General features: G+C 38.9%; 1 protein-coding gene across 1 annotated transcript in view; it reads right to left on the bottom strand.

Moving 5' to 3' along the window:
- The window catches only part of efcab11 (EF-hand calcium binding domain 11), a 79,156-nt gene that overhangs the window by 53,976 nt on the left and 4,005 nt on the right, over positions 1–21,175 (bottom strand). Inside the window, exons 3-5 of the mRNA XM_073827624.1 lie at positions 20,930–20,978; positions 16,843–16,944; positions 9,292–9,382 (exon numbers count right to left, since the gene is read on the bottom strand). Of these exons, the coding sequence (XP_073683725.1) occupies positions 9,292–9,382; positions 16,843–16,944; positions 20,930–20,978 (242 nt within the window). The remainder of the gene's footprint in view (positions 1–9,291; positions 9,383–16,842; positions 16,945–20,929; positions 20,979–21,175) is intronic.

The following is a 21,175-nucleotide window of genomic DNA, read 5'->3' as shown; positions in this document are numbered from 1 at the left end:
GGCGCATCCGCCAACACAGCAATGCGAATTGCTCATTTCACGTCCAAAATATCAAAAAAATGTCGACTAAGTATCTCGCGTTCGTTATCTTGTGTAATCAAAACAAAGATGGAGTCCTTATAGTGACGTCACACAACCGTTACTTACGAATGAGACCGAGCGTAGCCGATGGCGAAAATCGATTGGTGAAGGTGCAATACCGGGCTCTGATTAGTCTGTAAAAATAGTCTTTTCAGACGTCAAATTTCGGTAAAAAGCGACAAATGGTTAAAATCAACGATTATCTAACAAAAAACAACGAAAAAACGGTACCTTATTTTTTCACTGAAGCTTACCTTTAAGTACAAAATCAGTTGTTCCAATTTAGCAGGCTTTAAATACACTAGTTTAGTAAACTAAAAGTACAAATTTAGGGTATTTTTATTAAGTACATAACATGTAAATGTATTTGTAGTATACTTTGCATGAAATAAATGTATTTTAAATACATTTTAGTATATTTATTTTTCACTAGGGAATACATCAATATCTTTCTCAATATGCTAACTGTTCATCGTGCTTTCAAAATAAGACAAATTTAAACCCTCGCTCTGAGTTTATGTGAACATTAAGTTTTGATGTTCACATATTCAAGAAATTACAGTAGTGTTAGCAACTATGATGTAAAAAAAATGGTCAAATATTAAAGAATAAGTTGCCATTTGAATTCAATGTTGTTTAGTCAGTATTAAACAATGATTAGATTGCACAGTAAAGTGTAAAAACAATCATCAGGCTGCAGTCATGTTATATAATGTACATTAGCTCTAAAATAATCGTTAGTAACAGCCCTATATCCAAAGTATGAACCCTGTGATGAAGTGTCACAAGCAAAAAAGAGCACAGACAACATCAATCCTGGTAAAAAGGGCTACAGTGACCTTGCGCTCATATCAGGAAATAAACCTCGATAGATTGTGTGATTTGAGCTCGGTTGGAATGTACCCTCGATAGACGAGAGATCATTTTCTTTGATAGCCTTAATTAATTCATTGATTTACTCAGCGCTCCAGAAGCTCCTTAAATCACTCCTTAGATTATGATCTCACCGGTAGACATCAAACGCGTGAAATTTGATGTCTTATGTGCAGTAACGGATATGCCTGCAGGTGGAAATTAAATGAATAACATTCAAAAGCATATTAAACACAGAAAGGTGCCATTTAAAAAGAGAGAGAAAAAGTCACGCTTGTTTGCTACAATGCTTCTGACTAAAGGTAAGTTTTTAAAGCGATTTTCGTCACGCGTGCTTATCGGCCATCTTCGGGGAGTGCCACCAATGTTACCTCAACTCCTTGAACACCTCCTCTCGCTTGCTCATACTTTCTGAGGCGGGTTCTGACGGACGTATCAACCCATCTTTATTAGCCTAGACCCCGGGAGAGAGAGTAATGGGCACAGCCCAGCAGCGTGCTGCTATCTCTCTCAGACAGCAGACTGTGGCCCCCTCCGTGGCCCTATTTAAAAGGCACTTATATTTTCGCTTCAAGGAACGCAGTTTTCCACTATGGCAGGAGATCCTTCATAGCCGCACACACACCCAAAGTAGGAGGAGAAAAAAAAAGTGGAGGGGAACACTTGCTCATTAGAATTCCAACAAGGTGGATGATTGCCAGTGGAGACTAATGTAATTGTCATGGCAACTACACAATGTACAAAGATCCCAGTGGAATTACTCTGATTCTCCCCTTCCCCCTTTCCTTAAAAGCCATTGGTTTAAAAAGAAACCGAAGACGTTTCGTTTGGAAATCTCAGATGAACTGACAAGCTCTAAATAATTTCATAGCAAGGAAAAAAAACAAAACCATCAGGTTTCAGACAACAATCAATTATATATGGCTGTCACATTATATACAGAAACGGTACGTACACGAAAATTAAATGGCTAAAAGAGCACGTCTTTAAGACAGACATGGAACAATACAAAAAGAAATGGATTTTCTGCATTTACACAGGGTGTATGTTTAGCCTCCCTCTGCAAGTGAAGCCAGCCAGACGTATGCAGAGGCTGGAGGAACAGCCACAAGCAGAGGGCACCGCTCTCCTCACCCATTCGCCCACTCCAAGGGGAACCAATGTGATTACTGCATTACCCTCTGGCAACCCTGCTTGAATTCTGAGTCTGCCTTTAACCAGCTCGCTAGTTTAAAGACAGAGAGAGAACAAGACAGAGCAGATAAAGGGTCAACAAAGGAAAATCTGAAATGAAAAGCATTTAAGCATTTTTTTTGTCTCACTCCTAATCACCGTTCTGCATCTGTGCATGGCTGATGAAGTTTTTAGTACAGAGGAGAAAATAATGCAAGCCCTGATACAGGCTTTGCCCTTTTTCAGCAATTTGTTATTTCAATGAAAACTGAAATTAAATTAAACAATTCCACCTCCCAAAATATTGGGTATATTGCACTCTCAAACGGTCGTGAGAGAGTTTGCTTGATATGTGTGAAGGAATAACATTAACGTCTCCAAAAGCCACTCTTCAGCTCACCATTAGCAGCTTTCTGAGTGTCCAGCACAGAGCTGAATCGGCAGCGTTATTGTGCCTTCATTAAGCTTATTGTGTCAGCAGGAAAAGAGAAAAAAAGGAGCTATTTTAAGGGATTTATGCACTCTGTGCTTCTATGGGCGGGCAGTGAAACTCCAGGCCAGCAATACCTCCTTTCAGAGCGCTACAAAGGAAATGTAATTACCTTGATATGGTGGCAAAGGGAAAGGGCAAACTCTCAATATGCAGTAAATGCACTCATGCTGAGACCAGGCAGGGCTAATTTGCTACTGATCTGTAGGAGTTTTTCCTCATTTCTCCCCCCGCCACCTATTTCTCTCTCTCTCTTCACCACTCTTGGGGAAAAAAAAAAATTGCATGAAGGAGTCGTGACCCTATTCCTACATGTGGCTGGTCTCCTCAGCACTGGAGCCACCTAAACAGGCCGGTATTAAAGACCGGAGGCATGAGGCATGCATATTTAAAAACAGAGGTATGAAAATCTTTTTTTTTTTTTTTTAGAGGAAGAGTGAAAGCGAGATACTCTCTGTAACCTCTTGGTTGGCCTTGGGCGTTCACGTTGTGGGGTAATTTGCATGAATATTTTTTAAAGGCACATAAAAAGCACTCAATGGTTAATAAGACGAAACTCCTAGAGAAGTTTAATTTGGGAATGCTAATTAATTCACTTTTTCATTAGCCTCCATTTCAGATTAGGGAGACTCTGAAGACAGAAGCAGGGAACACAACGTTTTTGGAGAGTACGAGTAAACCGGCACTCATTGCTGCAATTGAAGGAGAGATGCAATTACATTTTTCACTGATAAAGGCAAGTGGTTTCATTATTCTACAGGCTTTTCTTTTTGTTTTACTTAATTTCAAAGTAAAACTGACAAATTTGTCATAAGAAGCCACTATTTTAACTGACACCCTGTATATACTAGGACTGGGTACACATTTTGACTTTCAATTGACATACAACCAGAGCTGCCCCTGTCGACTAACCGTTAGCTTGGTCGACCAAAATTTTATTAGTTGCCAAGTCAGAGAAAAAAAATCTACAGGAAGTGGCAGACAGATCCGTAACGGACAGATCGTTAACGGCTTGTCTGTGTGGTAATATAGTGCATCGAGCAGGATATCCAAACACTATCATTCATCGACCTCAAATATGGCTTTTTATCTGAAATATGTAAGTTAGTAGCAACTTTACATGGTCGCCCAATCTAATGTTAACCTAAAAAAACGTGTGGAAGCTGAATAGTAGCGCTGATGGAGGCGCCGGTGCAGTCACTTGCTCTTAAAATACTCCGTCATTTTTGATCATACAGATAAAAGTAATACATCTTTTGAATCTGTAAGCACTCTATGTTTATTTGTGTGAACTCAGAATAACAACAAAACGTTGCGCTTTTGTAAAATAATTAAAGCATACAGGATGTGCTTTCTGCCGTCTCGGTCTCTGTGAATTTAAGCACAAAACTTCGAAACTCTGTGTATACTTGCCTTACAGACATGAATTGGTTCATTTAAAAGTAGACATTTCACTCTTTTCAAATAGAAAAAAATATTCTCAGATTATGTAATCCATATGAAACATATACAAGTGCATCCACTACTGCAGAGACCACAATTTAGTGTCGCGAACTTCTCTTAAACTAAAAAAGAAACCACTAGTTTATCAATAAATTATTAAAACATAAATGCAGTCTCCTTGCTGTATTTCCCTGACACATTCATAATTATTATTATTATTCATAATTATCTGCCTGTGCGCTGTGGCATATAGGCTATGTAGGTATTTAAAGGCTCATTATTATGATTTATATGGTTTATTAATAAACGTGCGACTAATAGTCGACTAATGCTTAAAATGAACGACTACTAGTTGACTAGAAAACTCATACTTCGAGGGCAGCCCTACATACAACATAATCAGTGTAGTCTGATTCACAAACAGCGCTTACAAGATTATTACATTAAATCAAAAATAAATAAATCAATAAACGTAGTTAAACCAATGAAGTCAAATTCTCCAAACAAATGACTCTGAGTCCATTATGATGACTTCGATGCAGTATATACTAGGGCTGGGTCCAAACAAAAAAATTGTGATGTTCAATCAACTTTTCTTTGTTGATTAAAAAAAATACCATATGCAATGGTTGCCTGATTCCTTAAAGGGAACATAAGATGCAAAATTTACTTCTAAATGGTGTTTTCAAATAAATGTGTCTTAGCAGTGTGTGGACAACCACCCAAAAATGATAAAAATCCATTCATTCCTTTCTTTAATCCCCAAAAGATCTAAACAAATGAATTACCAGTTTGAACTGGTCTAAATTAAAACACTGCCCATATAATTTACAGCATTAGAAGAATAAATGGACATTATTACCCAAATATACCAGAAATAAATCTGAATCAAAACCAGAACTGAATCTAACTTATAAACCAGTAATCAAATCAAATCTGGAAATGTATATTGATACCCCACCTTACTATTCACAACTAAACAGAACTTACTAAAATTTAACACATTATGCTTGCTGAGACAGTGGCAGATCCTCAAACAGGTGTGCTGGTTCAGATTCCTGTGCTGGAGGCGAATAAAACAAAAGATTTCTGTTTTAGCAACCAACATAACACCCTTTAGCACCTGCCTGCTCCAAGGGCATTTTCCCCAACTTCAGTTCGTCCTGTATAGTCACAAGAAAGAGGAAGATATATGTGAAGTGATCAGGTTTAATGTATGTACAGTAACTCAGTCGACAAATGCACATAAAAGCTCCACTAAATGAGAATGAAAGGATGTACAGTGCAAAATGGGCTTTTCCTGTAGACTTATTAGTAAGGACAAATCTGTCAGCACAACACGGCTAAAGCTGGGACATCAGAGAGGAGAACAATGAGAAACCTGAGATTCCTCAGCGGGCGAGAGAACGAGAGCGATGTGGAGGGGGAGGAGGATAAAGTGAATAAGAGGGAAAAAACGCTGCATTCTTGTAACTCAAGAACTGTAAGAATGTGTGTGCAGCAGGTATTTATGGAAAGGTGATGGCAGATAGTTGCTCTGGAAACGGCAACAACAAAAGCGGAAAGCAGAGAGTAGCGAAAGAAGAAGAAGGAAAAAAAGAAAAACAACCGCAGGCAGCGCTCAAGGTGTGATGGCACCAGCTCTGCGTACCACGTCGTCATGGCAACAAGCAGCGGGGAGAAATGGCGGTGTTAACATTCATTCAGAGAGGCAGCACATGTCCATCAATCTCTAGCACATAAAGAGGCAACAGCACGTCTGCTAATGGTGTGAAGCCTGCAGGGCGCTCCATTGTTCTGCTATAATTATGCCAAAAAGGACAGGAAAAGGGTGTTGCTCTTTTCTTCACAAAGGGGTCGCAACACAAACACAGATTCAAAAGAGAGGCTTCAGTTCATCTCCAGGTATAAAAGAAGAGCAAACCTGACAACACGCACACACGTACTTGCACACACACGGGGCACCCCATGCACCTTCTGAAAGAGACACCAAAAGCGGACGTTCCCGCTTATCACTTTGTTGCGATAATCTTTTCTAAACACAGCCCTGGGCTTGCAGATAAACTCCAAACACAACATTCAAGGTGAGCTCTCTCTCTCTCTCTTCCTTGGAATTCCATTTTTTTCCATTCGGTCCGTTTGCTGCCACACTCTGTCAGCGGTGGCAGGATGACGGGGCGGAGGAGAACCGGAGGAGGTGGAGAGAGGAAAACAAGATGGCACAGCGGCGTGAAGGTTATGACTTTGAACGTGCGCTAGCTGGGGACCGGAGCGCGCACACACCGGCACGCAAAGACACAAATACACACACACAGAGTGCTCTGAGCGTTCCTGTTTGTTCCAGGTGCTTCTCTACTTGTGCTAAGTCAAATATCTACATGGCTTTTCATAGCGGGAGATATGCATCAACTGGTGAAGGTCAACACCTGAGAGGGCGAAAAGGGAATCACCAGCATTTGGCTTAGCCAAACAGAGCTAAAACAAGTAGTCTGCATTAGGGGTGGGCAATATACCGGTAGGGTTGGGTATCGTTTGAATTTTATCGATTCCGATTCTGATTCTGCTTATCGATTCCGATTCTTATCGATTCCAAATTCCCATTCTAATAAGATAAAAAAATCTATTAAAAAGTTTTGAGTCAAACATTTAGATGTCAAACATATTTATTCTGTCTTTTGCCTATGGTTTTACCAAAAAAATATCACTAGACTAATATAAATTTCAAACATTAAATTGGTGAAGACAAGTAATAAAATAGGAACAAACAAATCAATTAGCAATAGCATAAATAAATAAAACCGAACAAATGTCAGGTACAGAAATTAAAATCAAAAGGTTTAAAAACACTGCAGTTTTCTTTTCATAAATAAAATATTGATTAATCCTCACTAAATTTATAAAAGATATTCAGTCAATGATTTTCTTTGACCAAAATTGACCATATGCACGGAGCGTTCTTTAGAACTTCCACATAATGATAAGCTAGCTCATAAACTTCAGCTGAAGCTTATTTTATATGTGTTATATATAGGTGGAAAAATAATAATTGCAACATCGTAAATCATGACAGTGGCATGAACATTCACTTTCATATTATTAAACAACATATAATTTAAATGCCGAGCATGGTAATCCCAGGAGAGTACCTGCATAGTTGTACATTTAAATGCTGACAGCTTATCATAACGTGTTTAGGCTAACGTTAGCTAGCTAGCTATACTTCATTTCAAGGACACAGTATAAAGAATAGTGTAATAAATTGTAGTACTTTTACCGCACTGAAGTATATAGTATAGCAAGTGCAGAAAGTCATTAAAATAAATAAATAAATAACCACTTTCTAAAAGATATATTCAACACAACCAAAAATTACGGAATTGAAAAATTTAGTTGTTGGACTGCCAATCAGACTACACTTCTAAATAAATAAATAAGTTTTCCATTAATGTATGATTTGTTAGGATATGACAATATTAGAAAATCTAGAATCTGAGGATGCAAAAAAAATCCAAATATTGAGGAAATTGTCTTTAGTTTTCCAAATGAAGTTCTTAGCAATGCATATTACTAATCAAAAATTAAGTTTTAATATATTTACGGTAGGAAATTTACAAAATATCTTCATGGAACATCTTTACTTACTATCCTAATGATTTTTTGCATTAAAAAATTTTATAATTTTGACCCATACAATGTATTTTGGCTATTGCTACAAATATAACCGTGGCTACTTAAGACTGGTTTTGTGGTCCAGGATCACATATTAAGAAGATTGGGTTCATAAAAAATGAACATTGTGAAGAAAAACAGTGGTTTTGGCATTTTAAGAATATCTAGATGTTCTAATAAAGATGTGATTAATGGCATAACAGATTAATATTGGATCATTACATTAGTCGATTATCAAAATTATCATTAGCTACAGTCCTAATGCCAAATGAGTGAATGTCAAAAGTGGCTAGATACAAATCGAATGTCTAAAGTCACGCTACATGATTTCTCGTGACATAAGCCCTTAGCACTTTGGTTCTGACACCACTGCGGCATTTAATTAAAAAAAACAAATGCCACAATGCCTCCTGCACTCATAAGTCACCCTGCCAATGCAGTGCTGGCATGTCATTGCAATCATAGCAGCACAGTGACTCACTGAGGATCTGAGGTTATCAACTCCTAGTAAGTCAGCTGAGCTTAAGGTCAGAGGGACACAGTATCTGTGCTGTCAGTGATCACGGTTTGTGTGGTGTGAGAGGGTGTCCGTATATTAACCGGCTTTGCAGGACAACCGCGTTGCTCTCAACAGTAGCTGCAACTCGCAGCAGTGGCCAACTGCAGAGGATGAGTCACATCAAACAAAGCACTAAATCTGTCCAAAAAGCAAACAAACACACGTTTGCGCACAAGGAGACGTGTGTCGCATCTCCGAGCTCTTGAGCCCTCAAACAAAGGATGAAAGAGATTAATTGCCCCCATCTCAGAACTGCGTATGGTATCCACGTCACCTCTTCAAAAGGAGTAGAAAGTGAGAAGAGAGACTCAGCTGAGGGCTGATAATAATGTGTCACTATGACTGCACACGCAGGGACAAGCTGAAACCTCCAGATACATCATAGTACGAAAGTAATGCGGAGATCTAAGTGGGAGATTGTCGAATGTCATATTGGCTTTGGGATCCGACGATAGCTCTGGGTCTAGTGATAACTGTTTGAAATGGGTGTGAACACACAGCATGCACAGCACGCACAGACTCGGAATCCCACCTGTTCAGAGCAGTTTTGAGCGAGACGGTGAAGATGAGGTGCACAGAGACGCGTGGCGCAGCCATGGGGCCTGAACAGGGGCTGAGAAGCTCCACAGGGAGGAACTGTTTTCACCCTAATGAGCAGCCAGATCTCAACACCGCAAGCCTCCAGACTCTCAGACCTGTGCTACTCTCACATGAGACTGTATCAAACATTTTCACTCACACTGGAGGGGTTCGAGTAACAAAGCTCTGGCCAAACGCAGAGCTTGTTGCTGAGGCTGAAGTGGGAGGCCTGCTCTGAGCGATGGGTGCAAAAATCTCTTTCTGACTACACATTCATGGCGTAATTACATCCATCTGCCTTTGTAATCTACTTTGGAAAAGAAAATCAAGACGGAAGATGATGGAAAGATGAACGATTGAGAGGAGGATCAGAGAACCCTCTGAATGATGCATCTACAGAGAGGCCACGGGTCTGAACTCTTACCGGAAAGCCTCCAGCACAGTCCTCTCCGGCAGACGAGGGGCAACTCGCTTGAAGGCGCTTTTGAAGTCATCCAGCTTCAAGAAGCCACGACCTGTAGAGAGCACAAACCCAGAGCAAGAGTTAACAAGAGTAATACTTTAAAACATCAAAAAGTCGTTCACTGCGGGGCCGGGTGTGTTATTAAAGTCCCGCACTTGCATGAGATCAAGCAAAGAGGATGAGATAAGCACACCTGGGAGCGCACTCTCATTATTTTTGCTTATCTTAAGGAATAAAATCAGCTTTCTCTGCTCGTTCCACCCACTAAACGGCTGGTGGATAAAGCTGAAAGTATACTTCCCTTGTCCGCATTCTGCTCTGGATCGCTGACTTACTGCGTGACATAATTTTCGTCATCAGTACAGTCTGCTGAGGTTCACACACACTGTCCGCATACAGTCCAGATTTTGCGTCTGTGAGGACTTGTTCGCAGACAACAGTGATGGACTGGGCGATATGGCAAAACTAAAATCTTTTTTCAGAATGATTCAAGATTTTACAAGAAAAATCCTAAATATTTCTTACACAAAAAAGACACTTAGTTTTAGAGGTTACCTCAAAAAGTCAAGACAACTCAAATTCAAAATGACTAAAAGTTTAACACCAGTGGTTGGCTGTTATTAACACTGTTTCGCAGTGTAACGCATTACAAGTAACGCAAGTTACGTAATCAGATTACTTTTTTTAAGTAACTAGTAAAGTAACGCATTACTTTTATCTGAGTTACTTTTTCAAAAATGTTTTCCCATTTATTCACTGACACCTCTCCAGTCCACGTGTTGAGAGAGAAACTAGCACATCTTTCAGCATGAGGGTTGTTAATTTCACTTTTGGTGTTAAAGGGCCCTTACAGTTTTTGTTTTTAAAAAATAAATAAACAACCCCAGCCCATGTGACAAAAGTAACGCAAAAGTAACGTAATGCATTACTTGGCATAAAAAGTTACTTTTTCATGGAGTAACGCAATATACAACATACAGCAGTAGCACAACAAGCAGTAGCAGTAGGACTTGTTTGACGGTTGCACTGGTGTCTCCTGTCTCTTGTAGCGTCTGGTGCATTAAATTCCATTCTAAAATTGGGTGCTCGAGTTAAAAGTTTAATTCACATCTCATAATCTTCTAATTTTCTATTTTTATTCTGTGAATAGCCACTTAGAACTATGAATATGATCTACTTTTTTTCTCTTAACTGTAGCCACTGGCGTATCGTCAGTGTGTCTAATTCTAATACTTGCTAACATTTTTATTCAAAACTGTGAATAAAAAAAGAAATGAACATTTTTTATTTAATCGATAAAATCAGAAAAACTGAACAGCCCTACAACAGCTAGGGCTGCACAATAAATCAAAATTAAATAGCAATTGCGATTAAGCAAAAGCTGTGATTGTCATGCACATTAAGGGCTGCACGATATTGAGAAAAAATTACATTGCGATATATTTTTTTCCTGCGATATATATTGCGATGTGTACAAATTCATTTATGTTCATCAGGTGTTTTGAACTGCTTAAAAATCAAATAATATTTCAAGAATAATTGGGGAAATTTTGTAAGCATTTTCAAAGAATAAAAAAAGGTAAAAGTATAATCAAAACCCTGAAATAAAATACTTTTTAAAGCTTATTTTGGATTGTTTCATAAAGTTTGACTCACCTTATTCACTGTCAATTCAGACAAATCAAGGCTCTAATATGTTATGAAATTAATAATGAATGTTGCTTACCCTGATGAAAGGGAACTCATTTTGAGAATGAAGAGAGGACACTTCATTATCACATTAAGGAATTAACATTAGTGACAAAATAAGTAATTTAACATTGTATTCAACAACTTCTTTTTTGAAAACAGATTAGTAAATATATTTTGTCACAAAATTTGGAAAAAAAATGTCAGAAGATTCTTTTTTTTCTTTTTTTAGTTTTAGTTTTGCATACTTTGTTTAGCCAAAGTAAAACAAGTGTCGCTCATCAGCTAACAAAAAAGATTAAACTTTTCCACAACTCTATAAAAAAATTGGCTTCTTTCTCAGAACTGTTGCATAAAGTAATTTGGCATCACCAATTTGGTGCTTCTGTATGCATTACTTTACTCATTGAAGCGGTTGTTGCTGCATAATATTCCACTTGTGCCTTGCATTTGTTGTACAGCTCTGGGATGGCAATTTGAGAAAAATAAGTGTGTGACGGCATAACATAACGCTTGTCAAGCGAACGGATCATGTTTGTAAAACCTTGCTTGGTGACCGTGTTTATTGGTACCATGTCTTTCGCAAGGTGAAATGTAATAGCATCAGTGGCATCTTTCTGTCGCTTAGAGCCCTTCTAGTAAGGCGTCACACTGGCAAACGCATCCGAAATAGTTTTTTGCTTTGGACGGCAATCTGATCTGGTTTTGCATTCGTCATACACAGTGCTTTGTGGTGCCGACTTAAATGGTCAAACAAATTCGTAGTGTTTCCGCGAGTTGTGGCAACAACTGCCAGGCACTCCCGACAAAGCACCTGTTTTTGGTCAGCATCATCGTTTTTGTATCCAGAATACTTCCATATGACCGACGTCGCGTTTCTTTTTGCGACCAAATCTTCCATTTCGGCGCTCATTTCGTCGTGCGCACCAAAGAGTATGTGCGCACGCAGAGACTGCATTCATGAAGTAGGTGAAGCAATGTGTGCTTTGTAGTTTTTAAAGAACCCTTAAATATGAGTTAATTACTTTATATTAGACAAATATAGATCCGTGAATAGAAAGTTTAAAAATATAGAAAGTAATTTTTTAAATCAGACACACATAATTATATTTTTATTTTGCCCAGCATCGTGACTGCCGCGATATGACTATCATGTATGCGTACATCGCGATGACGATGCTGAAATGATGTATCGTGCAGCCCTAATGCACATCTCATCAGGAATACACGGTTCTGTGATCAGTAGTAAATCTCCATCCGAAGGCTAGAGGGTGCTCTTGCATGGAAACTCCAAATACGCCCGAAGAAAAAAAACAGGAAATCACGATCGCTGCAGCTGAATAAACAGAAGATTTAACTGCTTTCATTGATTCAACATGACTAATAAACACACGCCTACAATAATATGTTTTATCTGAGTTCTTCTTATTATAATTTTCCTTATAATGAAGTATATAATAATGCAATACCTTTATCACTGCTTAGAATACTATGAAATATGTTGCGTGCATTATTATGTTTAAGAAGCTACATCATCTCACAGATGGATTTATTTGAAACACTCGACTGAAGTTATGACGTGAGTTTGGGGTAAAAACATGTTATTAAATGTGGTATTTTTCCGTGCTTTCAGACATAGCAGCATTCACTACAGAGTCATAGTTCACTGAAAAGCTATGCAAAAAGCTGCCATTATCGCAGAACAATAGCTTCAATTTCATTATCACGTGATTAAATCGTCTGCATTAATGAGGGCTATATTACGTAGCTTGTCAGTGAACTACAGCTCTGCAGTAAATGATACTCCATCTGAAAGCACGTGCTGGAGATTTACTACTGATTACACAACCAGTTTTACTGACAAAATGCGCATGATAATCACCTTCGATTAATCGTGCAGCCCTATCTGAGCACTTGAAATAAAATGCAAGGGTCAACAACAAGGACTGCTCATTGGCCCAGGACCAGCGTCAAAGACGCTCAGGACAGTTGACGATTTGTCACTGGCCCAATTGGCCTACTTGTGCATTGTCACAAAAGTTTATAATTTGAACACGTTTTTTAGCCTTGCTTATTAAAAAATTAAAGCAACCTGGAATGGTTCACTAGACATGGCCATCCAAGCTCATGATCAAAGGAAAGCCTTGCACACTCAACTGTCACAAGTCGGCGTGGAAAATGAAGTATACCTAAGTATACCGTTTTTTTGCCTGGTATTGTGAGAGCGAGAAGTAAGACCGACTGAGATCTCAGAGTGTCTCCGGGAGCCTCTTCCTGAGAGCTCAAAGGAACAGCTTGTTGTGCCTTCTTCTCAGCGGCTGGCACGCAGGACTTTGATTTGCAGGAAATGGCTCCCCTGAGGAAGTTTAGAGCGCTCGCATCCAAAGTCAGAGCTGAGAGTGGAATCTGTTTAGCGTGTCTGCTGAATTGATGAGAGGCACAGCGGCGCACTGAGCGGGGGGATTATGGGGGGTGGCGGTCACGGAGCACTGTGACATGCATGTCAACACGCCAGACCCGACAACACCAGCTCACCAACCATAACCAAACACTGCCCTCCACAGCCACGACAATAGGGATGAGAGTCGGACACCTGCGGAAACCACAGGACCTGTGCAAAACTAGAAAAATACCAAATGTCAGATGTAAAAGGGTTTGAAGGTGCATAATTGCATGATTTATTAGCTGAACGCGGAAGAAAACAAATGTTTTGACGACAAAGCACGAGCAGGAATCAGCAGGGAGCTCAGCTCACTTTCACACCGGGTGAGAACGGGAGGGTTTCCAACTACACCGAGCATGCTCTGTCACCGGGCAGGCTGCCACCTCAGCTCTGAATGGGAGCGACGCACTTCAGCGCGCTTTAGCTTCCAGCGCGTCCCCATTGAAGATGAGGACGGGGGTGACGGCGCAGATGAAACAGTCAAACATCTCATCCAGCGCAAACTGTTCAGCCGCAGATAGGAAAGGACTTGCCCCTGTTGGCAGTCTGACAGGAACATCAGGCAGAGAAAGCCAGGACAGAGGGTTTAAGCTTAGCTGGCAGAGGAACAAAGACAATCAATCTGGGAACTGCTGGAATTATTAAGACACTTTGCTAGCATGTAAGCTCTGCTGGAGCACACCTGCCTGATAGTTGTCCTTCAAGTTTCCAGCTGCGATGTTCATTCACAACAGTTTAAACAGAAGCCAATTTCATTTTCAAAAGATGCAAAGAGCATTTTATAGCACTATCATTCATCAGTGCTGATATGCACTGTTAAAAGATCAGTTCACTTCCAAAATAAAAACTTACTCACCCCTTTGCCATCCAAGATATTAATGTCTTTCTTTCTTCAGACGTAAAGAAATTATATTTTTTGAGGAAAACATTTCAGGAATGTTCTCCATATAGTGGACTTCAATGGTGCTCACGAGTTTGAACTTCCAAAATGCAGTTAATGCAGCTTCAAAGGGCTCTAAACGATCACAGCCGTGGAAGAAGCGTTTTCGAGACAAATTGACAATTTATATACTTTTTCACCTCAAATGCTCATCTTGTCTTGTTTCTGCGATGTGCATCGTACTCTGTGTAATCCGGGTCAATACAGTTAGGGTATGTTGAAAAACTCCCATCTCATTTTCTCCTCCAACTTCAAAATTGTCCTACATCGCTGTTTTACCTTTTTTTGTAAAGGGCGTTTGATCATCTTTGCACGTTCACTTTGTAAACAATGGGTCTGTACTTCTGCAGCAATGTAGAATGATTTTGAAGTTGGAGGAGTAAATGAGATGGCAGTTTTTTGAGGTTAAAAAAGTATATAAATTGTTAGTTTGTTTAAAAGTTGAGGATTGTTTCGCTAGATAAGACCCTTCTTCCTTGGTTGGGATCCTTTAGAGCCCTTTGAAGCTGCATTTAAACTGCATTTTGTAAGTTGAAACTCGCAGGCACCATAGAAGTCCACTATATGGAGATAAATCCTGAAATGTTTTCCTCAAGAAATTTAATTTCTATGTGACTGAAGAAAGAAAGACATGGATCTTGAATGACAAGGAGGTGAGTAAATTATCTGTAAATTTTTGTTGTGGAAGTGAACTACTCCTTTAAGGCCAGAATCACAACAAGTTGGCTGAGTCAAGAGTAAGTCAGAATCAGACTTGCAATCTCGGTTCTAAAATTAGCTAATTTTCAGGTCGCTCAGAATTCGTACAAGGGTTGACTGAACTCGCTCACAGCAATTTGGTCCTTGAGATGAATTTGATGGTTCATTAACATTCACAATTCTAATTAAAAGCCAACTGTATTTTTTAAATGCCTACTACTTATTGCTGGAGACTATTTTAGGTCCTAGGAGGATGTAAAAATGCTCCAAAGCCTGAACAGGAGGCTCGCAGGAAGTCTGAGATATTTCAAAGCAGTCTGAGAAAGCAAATGAGATACCAAAAAGATAAACAGAAAGTGAATGAGAGAGTCAGCTTCTTGCAATAACGGGTCCATCGAACATCTTCTGAGGAGTCAGCCTTTACACGTATAAATATTCTGCTCAAACACACCAGTTTTCCTCTTAAATGGCAGGTCAGCAGGGTTAATGAAATAAGATCCCTCGACCATTCTGAGCAGATTCAATCAAGGTCAGCTGATATCCTCCTCATGTGGTCACTCCTAACTTACTCAGTGAAATTATTTCAGTAACAAAATTAATTAGTTAATTATACATTTGCCTCTCATTGGAATATCCTACAAACAGTTCCAGGGAGAGCGAAATGATCCACGGAGACCGTAAGACCCATTTTACTGTTTTCTACCCAACCTTGAAGTCTAAAACATTGGTTCAGACGCTTCATTTCATAGTATTACTTCATATAGCGCAGAAAAATACAGCAGCTAAAGATGAAGGGAACTTTTGTATTTGACTTTCTACTTTATCAAGCATTAACTGTTTAAAATCAGATCTCAGTTGACGTTAAATCACAAAAAATATTTCTTCTTTTTCAACAAATGTCTACTAGGGGGAAAAAAACTACCAGGATGGAGTGATATCCATTGCAAAAAAAAGACACATGGCGCCCTCTACTGCAATAATATGAAAACACTTCCCAGCCTCAACAAGTCTATTAAAACTGCAGTCATAAACACAGTAATTGGGATTGCTACCACCATCGCTTTAGACATTTGCAAAAAAATACAGCTGACAAAAGCACCGACCTTTGTTTAAAAAATTAAAAATTAAAAAGTTATTACTTATTCAAGGCGACTCAAGATATACATTTTGCGACTATGTTTGTTTCTTGTCTGGCAATAGAAACACTACACACTCTATGATGCCCTATTAGCTGGGTTACAGGAACTAAAAACCCCACAAACTACCAAGTCTAAGTACTTCCACAACTAATTTGGTCAATAAATGAACTGTGCAGAAACTAAATTTCCAATTTAACTTTGTGGTATAGGCTGTAATATTAATGGTTTCAGTAGGAAAGGCTGTCATTAATTACTCACCCTCATATTATTCCAAACACGTAAGACCTTTGTTCATCCTCAGAACTCAAATTAAGATATTCTTGATAAAATCCAAGAACTATCTGACCCTGCATAGACAGCAATGCAACTGACACGTTCAAGGCCAAGAAAGGTAGAAAAGACATTGTTAAAATAGAAAGCCCTCAGATTTCATTAAAAGTATAGTAGGGTGAACTGTACTTGCACAGAAGACAATCCCAAAAATAAAGATCATGAAGTCTGCAAGCAGATATATCACCAGTATAATTTTGAACCAACTCAAATGTATTGAAGCAAAAGTGTTAAACATGCAGAACGCAGAGAAAAAGAGAGGAGGAACATACAGTGTACATCAAATGCAGTGAAGATCTGCCTTGTCTTCTCATATGGATCTTCTGCTGACATCTTCCTCCCCATGAGATACACAAACCGCTCCAGCGGGACCCCTATTTCAGAGAAAGTGAAAAAGAGGGAGAGAAAGAATACTGGGTTTATTACAAAGCTCTCGTCTGAAGTGCATGCTCTTCCTTTACATGGCAGTCATCTGAAAACACTGTGTTTAAAGGAGTAATATCTTTTCCTCTTGCCTGCAGGGTAGTCATTTTTTCTCTGAGTGCTGTTATTGAGATGAAAAAGGTAGGCTGGGGAGTTCTAGACAGCATTCTCGCGAAACACCAAACATACAAAGGGAGCTTGGCGAGGAGATCTGGGTGGGCTACGCTGACAGTGATGGCAGAGAAACTGGGGGATAAAGCTCTTTTGGGAAAAGCATAAATTAATTAAGAGATCCAAGGACAGATGTGATGGCTCCACTGCACTTCGAGTCATGCCAAAACACACGCTGTAATATGTCCTTTGAGAATCTCACACCAAGTGATAAAAGAATACTACACGAACACAGAAATGACTGTTTTCTAAAAACAAGTAGTAAGCAGATTTGTACTTTTATTTTAGTTTTGCTATGTGGTTACAACCGTGTTCTAGATGGGTTTTAGAGGGTTGCTAGTTGGTTGCATGTCAAAAAAACTCCCAACATCAAGTTTCTATGATATTCTGGTCTCTAGATATGGCTCGCCTCCCCCCTTCCCTCATTTTTTGTCTGAAAATCATGTCTGATTGCTTAGAAAAAAGTAATAGCACACCTCTTCTCAAGCTGCATGATTTGAGTTATCATATCTACAGCACAAATGGTGAAGTACAAGATACACAATGATGTTTCAAAAAATGTTGAAACGAAATGGTTTAAATCCCTTATCCTAAGCAATAGTAGTAGTAATGCTTGCCTCAGCAAGCACCACTAATAACTAAAACATGCAATCACATTTTCTTAAAGTCACGACATGACAGAAGTAGTGACAGATCTTTTTAATCGGTACTGTAATGTGCGCCCATGTGAAATGGATTATCAAAAATCTAAACTATTGAAAATGCATGAATGCATTATTCACAATAAGATCAATAACATGCATTTAGAAAATAGACAGGGGAAATTTTCATTTCATGTTGACTTTAATGTGTGCTGCCAAATTTTGATAGAATTAGGACAACTCTGGCCTGCAGAGATTTTAAACACTGCATAAGCGATATCTGTTTCTGTTATCATCACATAGTCATGAAAATCTATTACATACAGTGGTGGCCAAAATTATTAGAACACTAGTGTTTTCACCAGCTAAAAATTATTTTAAGCCAGTTATTTCTATCTTTTGCTGTAGTGTGTCTGTAATATTAGTTTACATTTCCAAACATTCATTTTGCCATTAACTGTAATAATCCAGTGAGTTTTTTGTTTGCACAAGGATTCTGACAACAGCCAGTGGAGACACAGAGATCTGATCTCAGCATCATCCAGTCTGTGTGAAAAGACATGAAGAAACAACAAACAGAGACAGACTAAATCTTGAAGAACTGTGGTAATGTCTCCAAGATGCTTCAAGAAACTGCAAAGCTACAGCACTGTTAAAAGTTTTAGGCACTTTTTTAAAATGCTGAATGAGGATATTGTTAAAAACTCTATAAATCAATTTCTTTACCAACTTTTAACTAAATTAAATCAACATTTGGCATGACCATCCTTTGCGTTTAAAGCAGCTTTTGCCCTAGGTGCACTTGCACAACTTTTTCAGGTAGGTCTCTTAAAGAGTCTTGGAGACGTTGCCTACAGTACAGTTCTTCTGAATTTAGTCTGTCTCAGTTTGTTCTGTCTCTTCATGTCATTCCAGACAGACTGGATGATGATCCGATCTCTGTGTGGAGCACTGGCTGTTGTCAGACTTCTTGTACAAATAAAAATCTCACTGGATTATTATAATTAATGGCAAAATGAATGTTTAGTAATGTAAACTGATATTTCCTATTGACACACTACAGCAACATATAGAAATAACTGACTTAAAATCGTTTTTTAGCTGGTGAAGATACACATGTTCTAACACTTTTGGTCACCACTGTATTTGAATGAAATTATAAAGGTATTAGATGCACAAAACATTTACCTAGTTCAGTATTATTACCCCACTCTCTCTCACAAATAAAAAACATGCGCAAAGGTTTAACTCAGACAGCAGGTTTGTCAACAAATGAAAGACGAAGAGCTGTGCAGACCTCTTTAAAATCTCTCTGTCCCTCCTGTCTTTAAACAATGCTCATGAAGGAAGCCAGATCAGAGCTGACTGACATTCACTGCGATACAGAGCCAATCAGTCCAGGATGTCAACTGGGTGGTCCCTTTCTTAATTTCTTCCTCTCTATGATCTTCACTACCTTGGGGTCTTTCTACGCTCTTCTTTCTTCAATTGGTTTTCTTCGCACCGCCCTCCTCTTCCCTCTGATCCTCACATCTTCTCTCCTCTTTTGCGTGACTCATTCAGCAGAACAGACCACTGCCTGACTTACCCACACACACAGGAAAATGTGCAACAGTGTTCTCGCCTAGAGCTCCTATTTAAAATCATAGACATCTCTGATTTGATGTGCTCTTTCCTTCCTTTTCACTTCGGACTCTCTCTGAGCCATTTCAGCCCAGGGTAGAAGCTAAATACATCATTGCATGGATGTTGAATGTTGCAAACATCTTAAATATAAGTTTAATAATCTAGAGATATAAGATCTAATCTAATGTGCCGTTCTGGTTAGTCAAGCATTTGACAGGGTTTTCAAAGCATGGGTCATCATAATCAAATATTTGTTATAAAAAGCCTGGGAAGAGCCCCTGTTTACATTTGCATGAATCTGACTGCTGTTCAATATTTAGGGCTTGGACATTTTCTGAGTTTCCCTTTAGTACTCTCAACAAATGCTGGCTATTTATGCAGATAATAAACTAATACTCTGATCTATATTGATTATGCACTTTTGTGGCAACAGATAATTGGTGAATAATAAATTAATTTAAAAGGTGAGTTTAAGCCTTGCATTGTATCCCTATATCACAAAAAAGGGCCAAAAATAAACCTGTGCTATTAAATACCTATCAGTTACCATTGTGGACGGATTTCTGAATCAACATCTCACATCCCAAAGCTTTCATGCTTCTGTGTTAAAAATAGAGGCACTAGAAATTGCAATTAGGAGATTGCTAGCTGTGTGACCTTTCCTCCGTTTCTCGCTTATATTGCTGGTGAAAAACGAAAGAGAGTGAGATAAAGAGAAGGACAGAGGCATAGGGGTGAGTGGACTAGACAAGTGGCAGTAGTATTGTGAACACCGTGTAGTACTGAAGCCTTAAGTGGCCTCTTTTCCGTGCGATGAGCCTGCCAAAGCATTTCACTACCGAGTCTAGTCAAGCCTCCCACATCACCACCAGCAACCCTCTCCTCCCGACCATCACTAATTTAGTAATCACATGAAATTCAAAAGAGGGGCAATTTAATTCACCATTTGCTCTGAGCAAGATTTAATGGTGGAATATTTCATCACACAAAGCATGCCACTTTAACTAGATTATCTTATGCTTTCCCACAGGGCAGCATACAAAAGCAATTTGCTTGTGGGATAAAACAAGAAACAAATTACTTACTAATCTAGGTCTTCAACCATTTAATGTCTCCCTCAAAATGCTGTCCTGCCAAACCCCCATTTTCCTCAGTGTTTCTGTCTGTCAAAAGGGCCTGTAGAAATCCTGTATGCATTTCACGGCAACATTATTTACCGCTGTTTGTCAGGATTTCATTACTGGCAATGTGTAAAAAGATTACACAGTATCTACGTCAAGCTCCTTTTCCTTTCACTTTGCCTGAGCGGTATAAAATGTGGTTTTCCACATAGAAAAATAAATCAGGAGCGAAATTGTGCATATCATTTTGGACTGCACATCAGTGTGGGTTGAGCGTCTACTTAAGGTGAAGGTGAATCGCAAAACACTAAAATAGGCAGCATTGAGCTGGCATGTCTACAACTGTACAGGGAACTGTGATGCAGTAATTCAATTACCTGGACAATCCTTAATAGTGCCATTCTCCATCAAAATATCTGTTTCTGACTGCAAGAGAAAATGAAAAGCTACTGTTAAATTATAATGAAAAATATACAAACAAATAGGCCTATCGCAATAATCGACATTTCAACTTATCGCACAATATCTGTACATGACTTCAATAACTTTTGGTGACGCAATATATGGCCCATTATATTTACATATAAATTAATGTCACCATGTTTTTTGCATTCCACTTGCGC

Source organism: Garra rufa, chromosome 21 (genome assembly GCF_049309525.1).
Source record: "Garra rufa chromosome 21, GarRuf1.0, whole genome shotgun sequence".
In the NCBI taxonomy this organism is placed as follows: domain Eukaryota; kingdom Metazoa; phylum Chordata; class Actinopteri; order Cypriniformes; family Cyprinidae; genus Garra; species Garra rufa.
The sequence above is the reverse complement of the archived record's forward strand: the minus strand, read 5'-3'. Positions and strand labels throughout refer to the sequence as shown.